The 14,437-nt window shown below is 39.6% G+C and overlaps 1 protein-coding gene across 3 annotated transcripts in view; it reads right to left on the reverse strand.

The window, feature by feature from the left end:
- FBN1 (fibrillin 1) overlaps positions 1–14,437 on the reverse strand; it is a 249,651-nt gene that overhangs the window by 197,045 nt on the left and 38,169 nt on the right. For all 3 annotated transcript variants that reach the window (XM_036924512.2, XM_036924514.2, XM_057488789.1), the window contains exon 5: positions 3,260–3,355. In XM_036924512.2, the coding sequence (XP_036780407.2) occupies positions 3,260–3,355 (96 nt within the window). The remainder of the gene's footprint in view (positions 1–3,259; positions 3,356–14,437) is intronic.

The raw sequence follows: 14,437 nt of genomic DNA on the forward strand, positions 1-14,437 counted from the left end.
TACTGACACACAGTAATTTATGAACCATAATGAAGGACCAGTTGAGTGTTATAACATGGAAACCAGTGGCAAGGTAAGTCCGAGATAAGCCCAGAGATGCTGAGGGAGGGACATTTTCCTTATCAGAAAAGGCATTAAAATAAGAACTGAAAGCTCATGCCTTGAGCAACTCTTCTCTGTACAATTGCCTACGACTCTTTCGTACATGGCCTCTTTCTAGGCATCCTTCTCTGTGGGTGGCAGGCTCTTCCCTGCCAAATTTGTCAGTCCTACTACCTACTCTTCAAAGCCCAAGTCAAACCTCACTTCCCATGAGGCTTTCCTAACACCTCCCTTCAAGTTAATTCCTCCTTCATATATGTCCCATGCATTTTGCCTGTACATTTGTGGCAGTCATAGAGTTGAGCCACTCAGATCTCCCTCCAAGAAAACCTACGCTAAGGAGATGAGCTGGCTGACAGCCTCCAGCTGCTGCCCCTTCAGTTCTGCTACAGTGTTCACACCTAGGACACTATCCCCTCGCTGCTACCACTCAACAGCGAAGCATAGTGGGGTGCTAGAGACTGGAACTCATTTAATGGGCAGTCTTTGCTCTGGACTCCCTATCAGCCTGGCCAAGCCTCTCTTGGAGCTGTGCCAAAGTCTGAGACTCCTAAACAATCATGCCATCTTCCCTCTCTCCTTGAGCAGGGGTCAGACCTGCATTGTGGCATGAAGGCCCTGCACTCCTATTGCTGCTGTCTCTCCCCTTTTTCACAGGCTTTTCCTCAATAAATCTCTCATGCATCTAATTTCTGTCTCAGGATCAGAGGAACTGAACTGAGACAACCCGTATAGTCAAAAATTACGGCAGAAGTCCATTTCTCATCACAAAATTAGAGAGCTTTATGTATATTAATTTTTCTGATTTACTTCATAATTTACAGTTAATGGGAAAATGAAGAGATTTTAAGCAAACAAGAAATTTTGAAATTATCTAAGCCAATGCCCCCTCCCCCATTTTACAGGTTAGAAAACTGAAGTCTAGGAAAGGTTTTCTAATTCTAACTGAGCACCTGTGTGTGCTGGGCTTCGGGCTAACCTCCCTCAGGCAGCACCAAAGACACACTGCTGCGCCTCCTGATTCCCCTTCCGGAAGTGCATTGTAACCCTCCCCCACCCCACTGTCCCTGCAGCCACAGCCTTGCACTACCCTTCCTGCTTCCCGGTTCTTCCCCCCCTCCGGGTTCAGCCTCTATGCTGTGGCTCCAGTGCTCATTCTCATTGTGGATAAAGTGAAGGTTCCTGTGGCCAGAATTCTCACCTGGCCCTCGTCGGCTGGCTCACTACACGCATGTGGGCAATGCATTGTTATTGACTCTATATAAAGGGTGCTGCCCAGTGCTCTGGGAGACACAGGGGAACAGCTGCAGGAGAGCAGAGCAGAGGCTAGAGTGGTGGCAGCGCCGAGGACAGAGGCCCAGAGGCAGAGACCGGCTTGCTGCATGCAGACTCGCTCTGAGTGAATGGGTGACTGACCTGCCACCTGGAAATAAAAATTGGGTATAAACCCTTTCATCCCAAGAACATTCTGCTGTCATTTCTTTGGTCATACTGAATCCATAGTGAACTTGCCTGGGGCTGAAACCCACTGGGAAGACATCATTATAAACCATGATAAGCGCACTGTGTAAGGCCAGCATTTCACAGCACTAAATGCATGGGCTGGGAAGTCAGGCTGCTTGGGTTCAAATCCCAACCCTGCCAGTTCCTCCCTGTCAAGTCTTACATACGTTACTGAAGTCACTGCGCTCCAGTTTCCTCATCTGTTAGAAGGTAATAAGGGCCTCTAACTCAAAGGGCTGTTGTTACATTAAAGGAGTTATTACATGTAAAGAGTTTGAAAATGTGCCTAGAATACAGTAAACAAATAACTCAATACACGAATGTTGTTCGTTGTTATCTCCCTCTCCTCTCCTTTGGATGGAAACTGGGTATGCATGAAGGCACTCAAAACCTGGCCATTGCTTCCATTCTGACCTTACCTCCCTTCCCAGCATCCCTCATCACTTAAACTCAAGCAACACCAAAGCACCTGCTAATGGGTCACGTTCTGGTGTTTTGACCCAGGCTGTGCCAGCCGCCTAGACAGCCCAACTTCCCATCGTCTGGCAGTAAACTCCTACCCACCCCTCAAGACTCATCTCAAGTGTCTCCCACCTGGGGAGGCTGTCCTGACTCTCCTCTCTATGCTACTGCTCTGGGCTGCACAAAAATCAATCATTATTCTTACCATACTGCAGTCACAGGGACACTCTACAAATTTTGGTTTATTTATAACAGCATTATTATCCACCATAGCAAATACATGTACAATGGCAAAAATTAGAAACAACATGAAAAAATGCTCATCACTAAGGCTTCATTAAATAAGGAGTAACATATTCATGTAATATTGTATACCACTAAAACATATTTTTAAATGTTTAATAATATGGAGTATACTTTTAATAAAATATTAAGTGAAAAGTAGCATGAAAAATAGTGCATACAATAAGATCTCATGTTCCAAACGTACATTAAAAGGCTAGAAGGTTAACAGCTGGAATGATGAGATTGTGGATAATTTTCCTTTTATATTTTTTAACTTCTCCAAATTTTCTGCAGGATGTATATATATTCATCTTAGTGTAATAAAAAACAAGGTTTTTAAAAGGAATGTTCATCTTCTGCAAAGCACAGGGGCTAACAGAGGGCAGATAAATGGTGTTCATGAATAACCAATAGACTGAATTTTTGCTATTACAGCAGCATCTAGATTGGGAAGCTTGAGAGGTGCAGATTTCAATAACCAAGAGAAAGGACATTTGTGGAGAAAAATGAGGTCAAAGTATTGAAATATTTTATTTGAGATGTGTCTTAAAAATCCAGATGGAGATGTTCAGGAATCAAATGAAAGGCATACATCTGGAACAAACAAGAATTCTCCACCTTGGCTCATGATTATAAATCAAAGGGATAAGGTAAGTGGGGCGATGAAGGTAAATGGGAGGAAAATGAATCAAACAACCATTCCCAAGATTCCAATCAGAAATTCCAGTCAGAGTACATGATCTGTTCATCTGTAAGAGTCACTGGATGTCTCTAAAAATGCTATGCCCAATGTAATCAAAGGAAACCCATCAGCGCTTATCTCCATATTATTTCTGTCTGTGTATCTGCTTATGTATCTGCCTGTATAGGTTTACATCCAGAATACTTACAGCTATGGTTTACTTACGCTGTCCACAGTGAGTCCCTATGTATCCTTTCTGGCATAGGCAGTGATCATCACTACAGCTCCCTCCATTCATACAGCGAATATTACAGTGTTGAACTTGACAAGGAATGGAAAAAAAGAATGATTTAGTTTTGCAATTAAAGTACATAGACTTCAACAGTTCACAGGAGTTGATTTGTAGTGATTGGAAGAGAAAAATAAAATGGTTTATCAAGACTCATATACTTATGCAGAAATAACCTGACAATGCTAAGCATGCTATCTTTTGTGTGTAAAAAATGATTTACAATACAATGTAATTGTTTGTTGAATATTTACTTAAAAGTGCTAAATAACTTCCCTATTTTACCAGAACTTACCACTCAATGCCATTTCTATAATTTACACCAACAAGAAAAGAGTGCCTTGAATAACCCTATAAGACAAGATTACGATGGCAAGCAATTTTCCTGTTAAAAGATTTGGAGTCCCAGGTAGGTGGCCAGGAAAACAGTCAGAGTGACAAATCCCAAGAAATTCTGTTAAAATTTTGGAGGCAACAAAAAGAAGAAAAAACATACCTACAATCGTATCCAATAACAAGACTGCTTTAATAATGGAGATGGCTGGACTTGGCTCAGAATGAGTTGTTTGTCCAAACTGTAACCTTAACCCAAATAAGACCCACAGAGTTTGGATTCCACTCTTTATCACACTGTCACCTACAGAAGTGTGAGCTTCAGGACCCTGGGCAGGACAACTTAGACCTGAGACAGGAAACCAGAATAAACACACCCATGACAGACTGACAGCACAGCATGTGCTCTCATTCCTCTAGTGTTAAGGCTGTCTCCACTTCAGTACTTTAGGCATGCTAATAACACTTTCAAAATCCCAGGCTGTTCCTTAGTTCCACAGACACAGTAACTCCCCTACTTGGAAAAGACTAAAGGCTAAACTGAGTTAATCCTGTCTAAATGAGTTCATCATTAGTCCTTGTTTGCACATCCCTATATAAGGAGGCCAGGACTGGTTTTGGAAGTTTGTCTTACTCCACCTGTCCTCCAAGCTGTGAGGGAAAATTCCTAGTGAAAAACGTTTAGCAATTTTGCATAAGGAGAAGGGAACCCCTTCTTCCATGCCACAGAAGAAATCAGCTGCTGTGCTTGCTCTTAGTCTCAGTCTTCCTGAACACAAGGGACAAATCTATGAGCAGGGAGAAGACTCCTCCCAGGGGCCACCCTTTTCAGTATCCCTGGATGGGATTCTTTGTACAGTATTAAAAAGTGGCTGCTGACTTCACGAGAAGGGGCTGCCTTCACAAGGAGCTTCACAAATCTCAGCACAACAACAGTAAACGAAAGGCTTCAGAATTCAATACTTAACTATGCTCACATAGAGTACTCGAGAATTAAGTCACATTGAAAGTGATGCCCCTTTTCAAGAACAAGTCACACACTTTCTGAAACACCATCAAGGCTCCCTGTCTCTGCTATGTTAAGAACCTACCTCCATCTCTCAGCATTCAAAGCCTTCCTCAGCATGGCTCCACAGGCCTTTCAGGGCTCCTTGCACACTCCTTGTGTGCCCTGTGACTCAGTCCCCCCATTTACTTATCAGTCATTCATTTACTCAACAAATATTTCTGAGTGCCTATTATGTGCCATACAAAATGCCAAAAACTTTATGCTAGTCTCTTCCTGGAGTCTCCTCTTTAATCCGTCTCTTTATCTCTTTGCTCCCATGCAAAACACACACATCTTACCAAACACTGAACTCCTGCCTATCTCAAGACCTGTCGCAAATGTCCCTTCTTTCCTTTGATCTTTTCTGATTTCTGTTCTCTCCTTCCTCCCCCACTAGATAGGAGCCCTCTTTCCTCTGACTCCAGAGTACCTTATACTTCTCTTTGGAAATGTATACCACATTATCTAACCTACTTGTTCAGTTATTTATTTCTCCTGCCCTCAACCCATTTTTCTAAAAGCTCCTTGAGAGTGGGGAGCATCATGGTTATTAATTCTACCCCCCTAAGTGCCCAGAGTAGCACCTTGCTTACTTGTAGGTGTTGTAAAAAACTTTGCTAAATTATTTTCTATTTACTTAACTCCTGCTACCTGATAAGGACATCAAAATCTAGGCTCAAAAATTGAGACTAAGAAGTTGCTCACTGTGTCCTAAGCACTTACACAACCCTAAGTAGGTTATTAAAAATATTTTATCTTCATTTCCACACGTGTAAAAGCAGAAATAACCCTTTTGTTGGAGCATTGTTATAGAAATCAAGCAGCCCAGGGAATTGCTTAAAACAAATTATTATTTTAGACTCCCATGTTTCTATTAAAATATCTCAGCCAAAATGCTTTTAAACTAAAAAAAACCACCAGTATACAAAAGGCATGATTTAGTAAAAAACATGGATAATATTCTAAGTAGGTCAGGAATAGGTGTACAGTTGCTTTAAAATCTGAAGTTAAACTCAGCTTCATCCTATCTTAGAAAAACAGTGAGGATTGGGAAAAGCACAGGAAATGATGTCATCTGTCAAGCAGCATAGGAACTCAACCCACAAACTGATTTCAATTAAAGTGGCTCATGCCAAAAGCTAATTTCCATTCCCACATGAGCAACAAAGCCATTTGGTCACTTTGAGATTAAAAAGCTAATGGTAATTTAAATAATGGCTTTACATTATTTGTTCAAATTGAAAAATAGAATGAATTTTTCTTTCCAGAAGAATGATGTCTACACTTAACTGCAATATAAATAAAAGTCTCCCTGATAATGCTTTTATATTTTTTCTACTCTTTGAGATGATCCTTTTCCAACATAAAATATTCTTTCTTCTTCAAAAATACAAAATCACTTGGTCAGACTCGTGAAACAATAAGCATGATTAGTTGGGTAGTCCAAATAAACTGAGAAACTATGAATCCTTGGGCCTGGGAAGCAAGCTAATCAACAGATAACTGGATCTGAATCACCTGCTTTGCCACAAACATGTTTACCAGAGAAACTTCTCATTCTTTGTGAGTCTCAGATCTTAAGGGAAAAATGTATTTCTTTAAATCACCCAGGATGTCTGGAGGGGGAATAAAGGAACCAGATATGCAGCTTCATGAACACAGCAGGAACAGCTCAGAGAGTATCTATACACCAACTGGTTTTATTTTTATTGAGTCTGACCACTGTTGCATATTCTAAACTTACTCTGATTTAAACAAGAAATTCTGACATCCAGCAATAACAAGGACAAGTTCTATACCTCTAGAAAAAGCCAGCTAAAAGTTAAGATGCGCTAAATTTATTAGATGTCTGAATACCTCAAGTCAGAATGTATTCCTAACTCAATCTGTGTTAAGATTTTACCAGAAACTGAAAATCCTAGGAGAGTCTAAGTGTCAGCGTCTCTGCTGCCCAGGCAGTTAACCCGAAGGCCCAACAAGGACTTCCCTTGAAGATGGGAAGACAGCCTCAAAGGATTTCAAGTAAGGCTCAACACCCTAGAACTAACAGAAAAGTGTTACCATATACCTCTATCCATACAGGATCCCAAATGAATTTGATTTGTGTTCTAGATGTCAGCCAGTCATTTCAGTTATTCAACAAATACTTTTTGATTGCCTTCTGTTTGCTAGGCATCAGGAAGAGTAGAAGAAATTTTAGATTACAGCCCAGTACTAATTAATTCTTAAAAAAACCAACCACAAAAGCACAAAGTGAGCGCACTGTGGGAATGAGAGATGCAGGGCTGTGCTTTGGGCCTGAATACCTCAGGCAATGCTTGTCTTTGGGCTAGGTTGGCAATGACTCTAAAGACCTGCCCTTGTCTTGGTAGGCACAAGGGCAGAAAGAACATGGGGAACAATTTGCACATAAGCATGTGTATGGCAAGCACATGCTTTTAAGTTAGGCACTAGGAAAAGCACAAATAGACAAACTCCTGGACTCTACACCTAAAACAACAGTCCACAGGGGTAGCCTGTGTCACTGCAGGACAAAAATAATTTTCATTTGGAGAGATAACAATGACAGGTTCCTTAAGTGCATAAATATCCTGTGGTGCCTGAGGATAAACCACTCAGAAGAACGACTTCACTAAAGTATCTCTAAAATAAATAAATAAATAAATAAATAAATAAATAACACATACTACCACCACAACAAAAAGAAAACCCTAGCAGAGCTGGAAAAGGTTCAAAGAAAGACAAGTTAAATGATAAATGTGCTTATACAGAGGGCAGACTAGTAAGAAAAGGACTCAACTATTTTTAAGGACAAGCCTGAGCAGATTCCAAACACTCCTCTCCTCTGTCCGTATAAAACCCACACTTCCCTGAAAAACCTTTCCAAGGGTCACTTCTTCCAAACCAGCCACAGTATCACCTTCCCATTCTCCCATGTCCTCATACTTTCAACACGTGGTTGTACCACACTCTCAAACTTGCTAACACACTTTTCTAGAATTGTTCCTGTGGCCCTCTTACACCCTTACAGCTTGGATTTGTGTTGGAGAAGAAGCAATTCCAAATTCTCATTGAATTCAAGGGAATATAAAGTGATGAAATTTTATCAAAGTGTATGAGTTCCACATAGTAAAGATATCAGTACTTCCCAATGTGACCTAAAGATTTAACATAATTCCTATCAAAATTCTAGAAAGGGTTTTTGTACATATAGACAAGATTAATCCAAAGTTTATACAGAAAGGCAAGGGAACTAGAATAACTAAAACAATTTTGAAAAAGAAGAATATAGTGGGAGGAGTTAGTCTACTCTATTTTCAAGACTTAATCATATAGCTGAAATAATAATGGCTGTAGGTATTAGAGAAGGGACAGATGTGTGGACCAATGGAATAAAACAGGAAACCAGAAACAGACCTACACAAATACGATTTTTGACAAAGAAGGAAAAGTAATTCAATGGACAAAGGGTAGTCTTTCCAGAAACAGATGCTGCTAGAGCAACTGTATATCTATATATGACAACTGAACCTAGACCTCAACCTCATACTTTATAAAAAATAATCTTAACAGCAATCACAGATGTAAATGCAAAACTATATAACTTTAAAGAAAAAAATGGAGAAAATCTTCAGGATCTAGGGTGAGGTAAAGAATTCTTAGACTTGACATCAAAAGCATGATCCATTAAAAGAAAAACTGAAAAACTGCACTTCATCACATTTTCAAACTTTTGCTCTGTGAAAAGCTGTTAAAAACATGAAAAGGCAAGCTAAGGGTAGGAGAAAATGTTTGCAGATCATATATCTGACAAAGAACTACTATTTAGAATATATAAAGAAGTCTCAAAATAGTAAACCAGCAGACAATCCAATGAGAATCTGGGCAAAGACCCTGAAGAGACATTCACTGAAGAAGATATACAGATGACAAATAAGCACATGAAAAGACGTTCAACATCGTAAGTCAGCAGGAAAATGCAAATTAAAACCACAATGAGATATTATAATATACCCATCAGAAGAGCTAAAATAAAAAATAGTGACAACACCAAAAACTGGTGAGGATGCAGAGAAGCTGAGTCATTCATACATTGGTATTGACAATGTAAAACTCCAAAAACAGCCTAGCAGTTTATTTTTAGAAATACAACTACCATACAACCCAGCAGTTGTGTTCCTGGGCATTTATCCCAGAGAAAGGAAGACTTAAAGTTACACAAAAACCTGTACATTAAAGTTCCGAGCAGCTTTGTTCAAGTAACAAAAGAAAACTGGAGGCAACCTAGATGCCTTTCAACTGCTGAATGGCTAAAAAACCTGTGGTATAGCATGTAATATTACTCAGCAATAAAAGGGATCAAAATGCAACAACCTGGATGAATTTCCAGAAAATTATGCTGAGTGAAAGAAACCAATCCCAAAGGCTACACACTATGAGATTCCATTTATATAACACTCTTGAAATGACAAGATTGTAGAAATGGAGAATAGATTAGTGGCTGTCAGGATTAAGGGGAGTATAGGGGCCAGAGGGAAAGAGAAACATCCTTGTAGTGATGGGTCACTTCTGTACTGGTTGTGATATTATAATGCTCTTTCACAAGATATTAACATAGGAAAAATGGAGCACCCAGCATGTCCTTGTATTATTTCAACTGAATATGCATTTATAATTATCTCAAAAAAGAAGTGTTTTAAAAATCCTTTTTAGAAATCATAATGAATGAAACTGGATGAGCATGAAATTGATCTCCAAATCCTAAAATTTATGAACAACTTATAATATTACATTATATGTTACTTAAGAAGATAACGATCTATTTTATATTTACACATATTTAAGAAGAGTTTGAGCAAATTCCATGACAGGTCTTTATAAGAATTAGGATTGTTCAGGATCCATTTCCTGCCTCAGAGACTGATAGAGTGAGAACAGTCCTAAGAGAGCTAGAATTAAAGTCTATAAAACCCACTGTTCTGACCCTGTCTAACCAATCTTCTCATTTTGCCCTGGTGTCCCAAGGCCAGTGACAAGAGTCCCAAAAGGTTAAGGGAAGCCATGTTTTCCTGGTGCCCAAAAGAATTGCTGGCTGATAGTTTGGACCTTCTGAAAATGCCTTCTCTCATTTGGGCCACTAAGAGATCATTTTCTATTCTCAGAGTCACAAGACACTCAAGAAGAAAACAAGACAACAGGAAACCTTTTATTCTTTTCATTTTCAAATGATAACCTAAGGCCTCAGAGGTCCCAAAAGTTGCCTAGACCTCCTTGACCCCTATCACCTAACAAGTACAAAATGTCTTATAAGAAATACTGGTGAGAGATCAATTCAAGATGGAGACGTGAGAGATGAGACAGAGAACTCCTCCCAAAACCACATATAGTATGAAAATACAGTTAATACAACTAATCCTAACAGAGCAACAGCAATGAAAGCTGTACCAGACTGCATAGACCTGGAGAACAGAGCAGACCTCACGAAACAGGGTAACATACCAAAGCCTTGATCCAGGGAGACCCAAGCCCTTCCCCCATGAGAGCTCACTGGCAGGAGGAAGAGAAACGGAGTGGGGAGGGAGTGGGAGCCTAGGACTGCTGAACATCCAGGCCTGGAGATCTGCTTTGGGAGCACAAACCTACATTGCATGCTGCTCTGGAGATTAGTAGGGTTGGAAAGCTAAGACAGGTGGAATACTTGAGAGACTGAGATTCCAGCTGTTTGTAGAGGAAGGGATCCACAACTGGCCACTCTGGGACAAAGGAAAGGTGGGCAGTCTGACAGGCTTCCCAGCAGCAAGAGGGCTGCTGAAGGGGCGGGGTTTGCACGGAGCTGGCTGTGCAGGAGAAGGGATAGGGGGACAAAGTTGTCTGGGCATGCTCTGCCAGGCAGGTTAGGAACTTTGAGGAGCTTCAGGCACTCCATCCCCCTGGCTAGCTACTCAGCTCTGAAACCCCCACTGTGATAGGCAGCCAGTTGTGCCCTCCTCCTGGCCTGACGGCAGTGGCTTGCAAACCGACAGTTACTGCGCTGGCATCAGGCCAGTCAGAGGGAGGTCCCGTCTACGACAGCTACAGATGCAAAGTACAAAGGCTTTCACACGTGTGCTCGACCCTCTGGCTCTGACACAGGAGACAGGCACTGCAGCTGGGAAGTAGGAAACAGCTCTTTCCTTGCCCCAGGCACCAGTGCAGCTCCCCTGAGATCCCCAACCTCACTCTAGGGACTGAGCAGCTCCAGAGACTAGTACTTCTGGGCACTAGAGGGCGCCACATAGAAATATGAAACATCAAAGGAACCTGGTTCAAACAAAAATCTCAGAAACACCAGAAAAAGGGACAAATGAAACAGAACTCACCAGTCTTCCTGAAAGAGAGTTCAAAATAAAAACCATAAACATGCTCATGGAGATACAGAAAAATATTCAAGAACTCAGGAACAAATTTAGGACAGAGATTCAATCATTAAGTAATTCCATATCTGAAATGAAACATACAATGGAGGGATTTAAAAGAAGATTAGATGTAGTAGAAAAGATGGTAAATGGAATAGAAATTAGAGAAGAGGAACACAAAGAAGCTAAGACACAGAGAGAAAGAAGGATCTCTAAGCATGAAAAAATATTGAGAGAACTGTCAATCTAAACAGAACAATATTCACATTAGAGGGGTACCAGAAGAAGAAGAAGAGAGACAAGGGGATAGACAGTGTCACTGAGGAGATAATTGTTGAAAATTTTCCCAATCTGAGGAAAGAGGTGCTCTTTCAGGCCATGGAGGTGCACAGATCTCCAAAAATAAGGGACCCATGGAGGACAACACCAAGACATATAATAATTAAAATGGCAAACATGAAGAATAAAGACAGACTTTAAAGCAGCTAGACAGAGAAAAAAGATCACATACAAAGGAATACCTATCAGGCTATCATCAGATTTCTCAACAGAAACCTTACAGGCCAGAAGGGAGTGGCATGATATATTTAATTCAATGAAGCAAAAGGGCCTCGAACCAAGAATACTCTACCTGACAAGGTTATCCATTTAAATTTGAAGGAGGGATTAAACAATTTTCAGATGAGCAAAAGCTGAGAGAATTTACTTCCCACAAACCTCCTCTACAGTGCATTTTGGAGGGACTGCTATAGATGGAAGTATTCCTAAGGCTAAATAGTTGTCACCAGGATAAATAAAACCACAGCAAGGTAGAACAATTATTTACTAAGCAGATACAAAATCAAATCAACTACCCCCAAAGTCAATCAAGGGATAAACAAAGAGTACAGTATATGATACCTAATATATAAAGAATGGAGGGGGAAGAAATAGGAGAAGAACTTTTAGGTTGTGTTTGTAATAGCATATGAAGTGAGTTAAATTAGACTGTTAGATAGAAAGGGAATTACTCTTGAACCTGTGGTAACCACAAATCTGAAGCCTGCAATGGCAATAAGTACATACCTATCAATAATCACCCTTAATGTAAATAGTCTGACTGCACCAATCAAAAGACATAGGGTCACTGAATGTATAAAAAAACAAGACCTGTCTATATGCTGCCTACAAGAGACTCACTAAACCTAAAAATAAACACAGAATGAAAGTAAAGGGATGGAAAGAGATATTTCATACAACTAATAGGGAGAAAAAAGCAGGAGTTGTAGTACTTGTATCAGACAAAATAGACCTCAAAACAAAAAAAGTAACAAGAGACAAAGGACATTACATAATGATAAAGTGGTCAGTCCAACAAGAGGATATAACTATTATTAATATCTTTGCACGCAACACAGGATCACATACATATGTGAAACAAATACTAACAGAATTAAAGGGGGAAATAGAATACAATGCATTCATTTTAGGAGACTTCAACACAACACTCACTCCAAAGGACAGATCAACCAGATAGAAAATAAGTAGAGACAGAGGCACTGAATAACACATTTAGAACAGATGGACCTAATGGATATCAACAAAACACTCTACCCAAGAGCAACAGGATACACATTCTTCTCAAGTGCACATGGAACATTTTCAAGAATAGATCATATACTAGGCCACAAAAACAGCCTCAATAAATTCAAAAAGATTGAAATTGCACCAACCAGCTTCTCACATCACAAAGATATGAAACTATAAATAAATCATACAAAGAAAACAAAAAATCCCACAAACACATGGAGGCATAATAACATGCACCAAAATAATCAATGGATCAATGACCACATAAAAACAGAGATAAGCAATATGTGGAGACAAATGACAACAATAATTTGACACCACAAAATCTGTGGGATGCAGCGAAGGCCATGCTAAAAAGGAAGTATACTGCAATGCAGGCCTACCTAAGGAAAGAATAACAATTACAAATGAACAGTCTAAACTCACAATTACCAAAACTAGAAAAAGAAAAACAAATGAGGCCCAAAGTCAGTAGAAGGAGAGATATAATAAAGATTAAACCATAAACAAATAAAATCGAGTAGAATAAAACAATAGAAAGAATCAATGAAACCAGGAGCTGGTTCTTCAAAAAGAATAAACAAAATAGATAAACCCATAGCCAGACTTATCAAGAAAAAAAGAGAGTCTACACACATAAACAGAATCAGAATTGAGAAAGGAAAAATCACTACGGACACCACAGAAATACAAAGAATTATGAGAGAATACTATGAAAAATTATATGCTAACAAACTGGATAACCTAGAAGAAATGGACAACTTTCTAGAAAAATACAACCTCCAAGGCTGACTCAGAAAGAAACAGAAAATCTGAGTAAACCAAAAACCAGCAAGGAAACTGAATTGCTAATCAAAAGACTACCTATGAACAAAACCCCTGGACCAGATGGAACAACTGAATTTTATCAGACATTTAGGGAAGACATAATAGCCATTCTCTGAAAAGTTTTCCAAAAAATAGAAGAGAAGGGAATACTTCCAGACTCATTCTAGGAAGCCAGCATCACACTAATACCAAAACCAGGCAAAGATCCCACAAAAAAGAAAATTACAGACCAACATCTCTGATGAACATAGACGCAAAAATACTCAACAAAATATTAGCAAACCAAATTCAAAAATACATCAAAAGGATCGTACACCATGACCAAGTGGCATTCATCCCAGGGATGCAACAATGGTACAGCATTCGACAATCCATCAACATCATCCACCACATAAACAAAAAGGACAAAAATCACATGATAACCTCTATAGACACTGAAAAAGCATTCGACAAAATTCAGCATCCATTCATGATAAAAACGCTCAACAAAATGGGTATAGAGGGCAAGTACCTCAACATAATAAAGGCCATATATGAAAAACCCACAGCCAACATCATACTGAACAGCGAGAAGCTGAAAGCTTTTCCTCTAAGATTGGGAACAAGACAGAGATGCCCACTCTCCCCACTGTTATTCAACATAGTACTGGAGGTCCTAGCCACGGCAACTAGACAAAACAAAGAAATATAAGGAATCCAGATTGGTAAAGAAGAAGTTAAACTGTCACTATTTGCAGATGACATGATATTGTACATAAAAAGCCCTAAAGACTCCACTCCAAAACTACTAGAACTGACATCAGAATACAGTAAAGTTGCATGATACAAAATTAACACACAGAAACATGAGGTTTTCCTATACACTAATGATGAACTAGTAGAAAGAGAAACCAGGAAAACAAATCCATTCACAACTGCATCAAAAAGAATAAAATACCTAG

Source organism: Manis pentadactyla, chromosome 11 (assembly GCF_030020395.1).
Source record: "Manis pentadactyla isolate mManPen7 chromosome 11, mManPen7.hap1, whole genome shotgun sequence".
In the NCBI taxonomy this organism is placed as follows: domain Eukaryota; kingdom Metazoa; phylum Chordata; class Mammalia; order Pholidota; family Manidae; genus Manis; species Manis pentadactyla.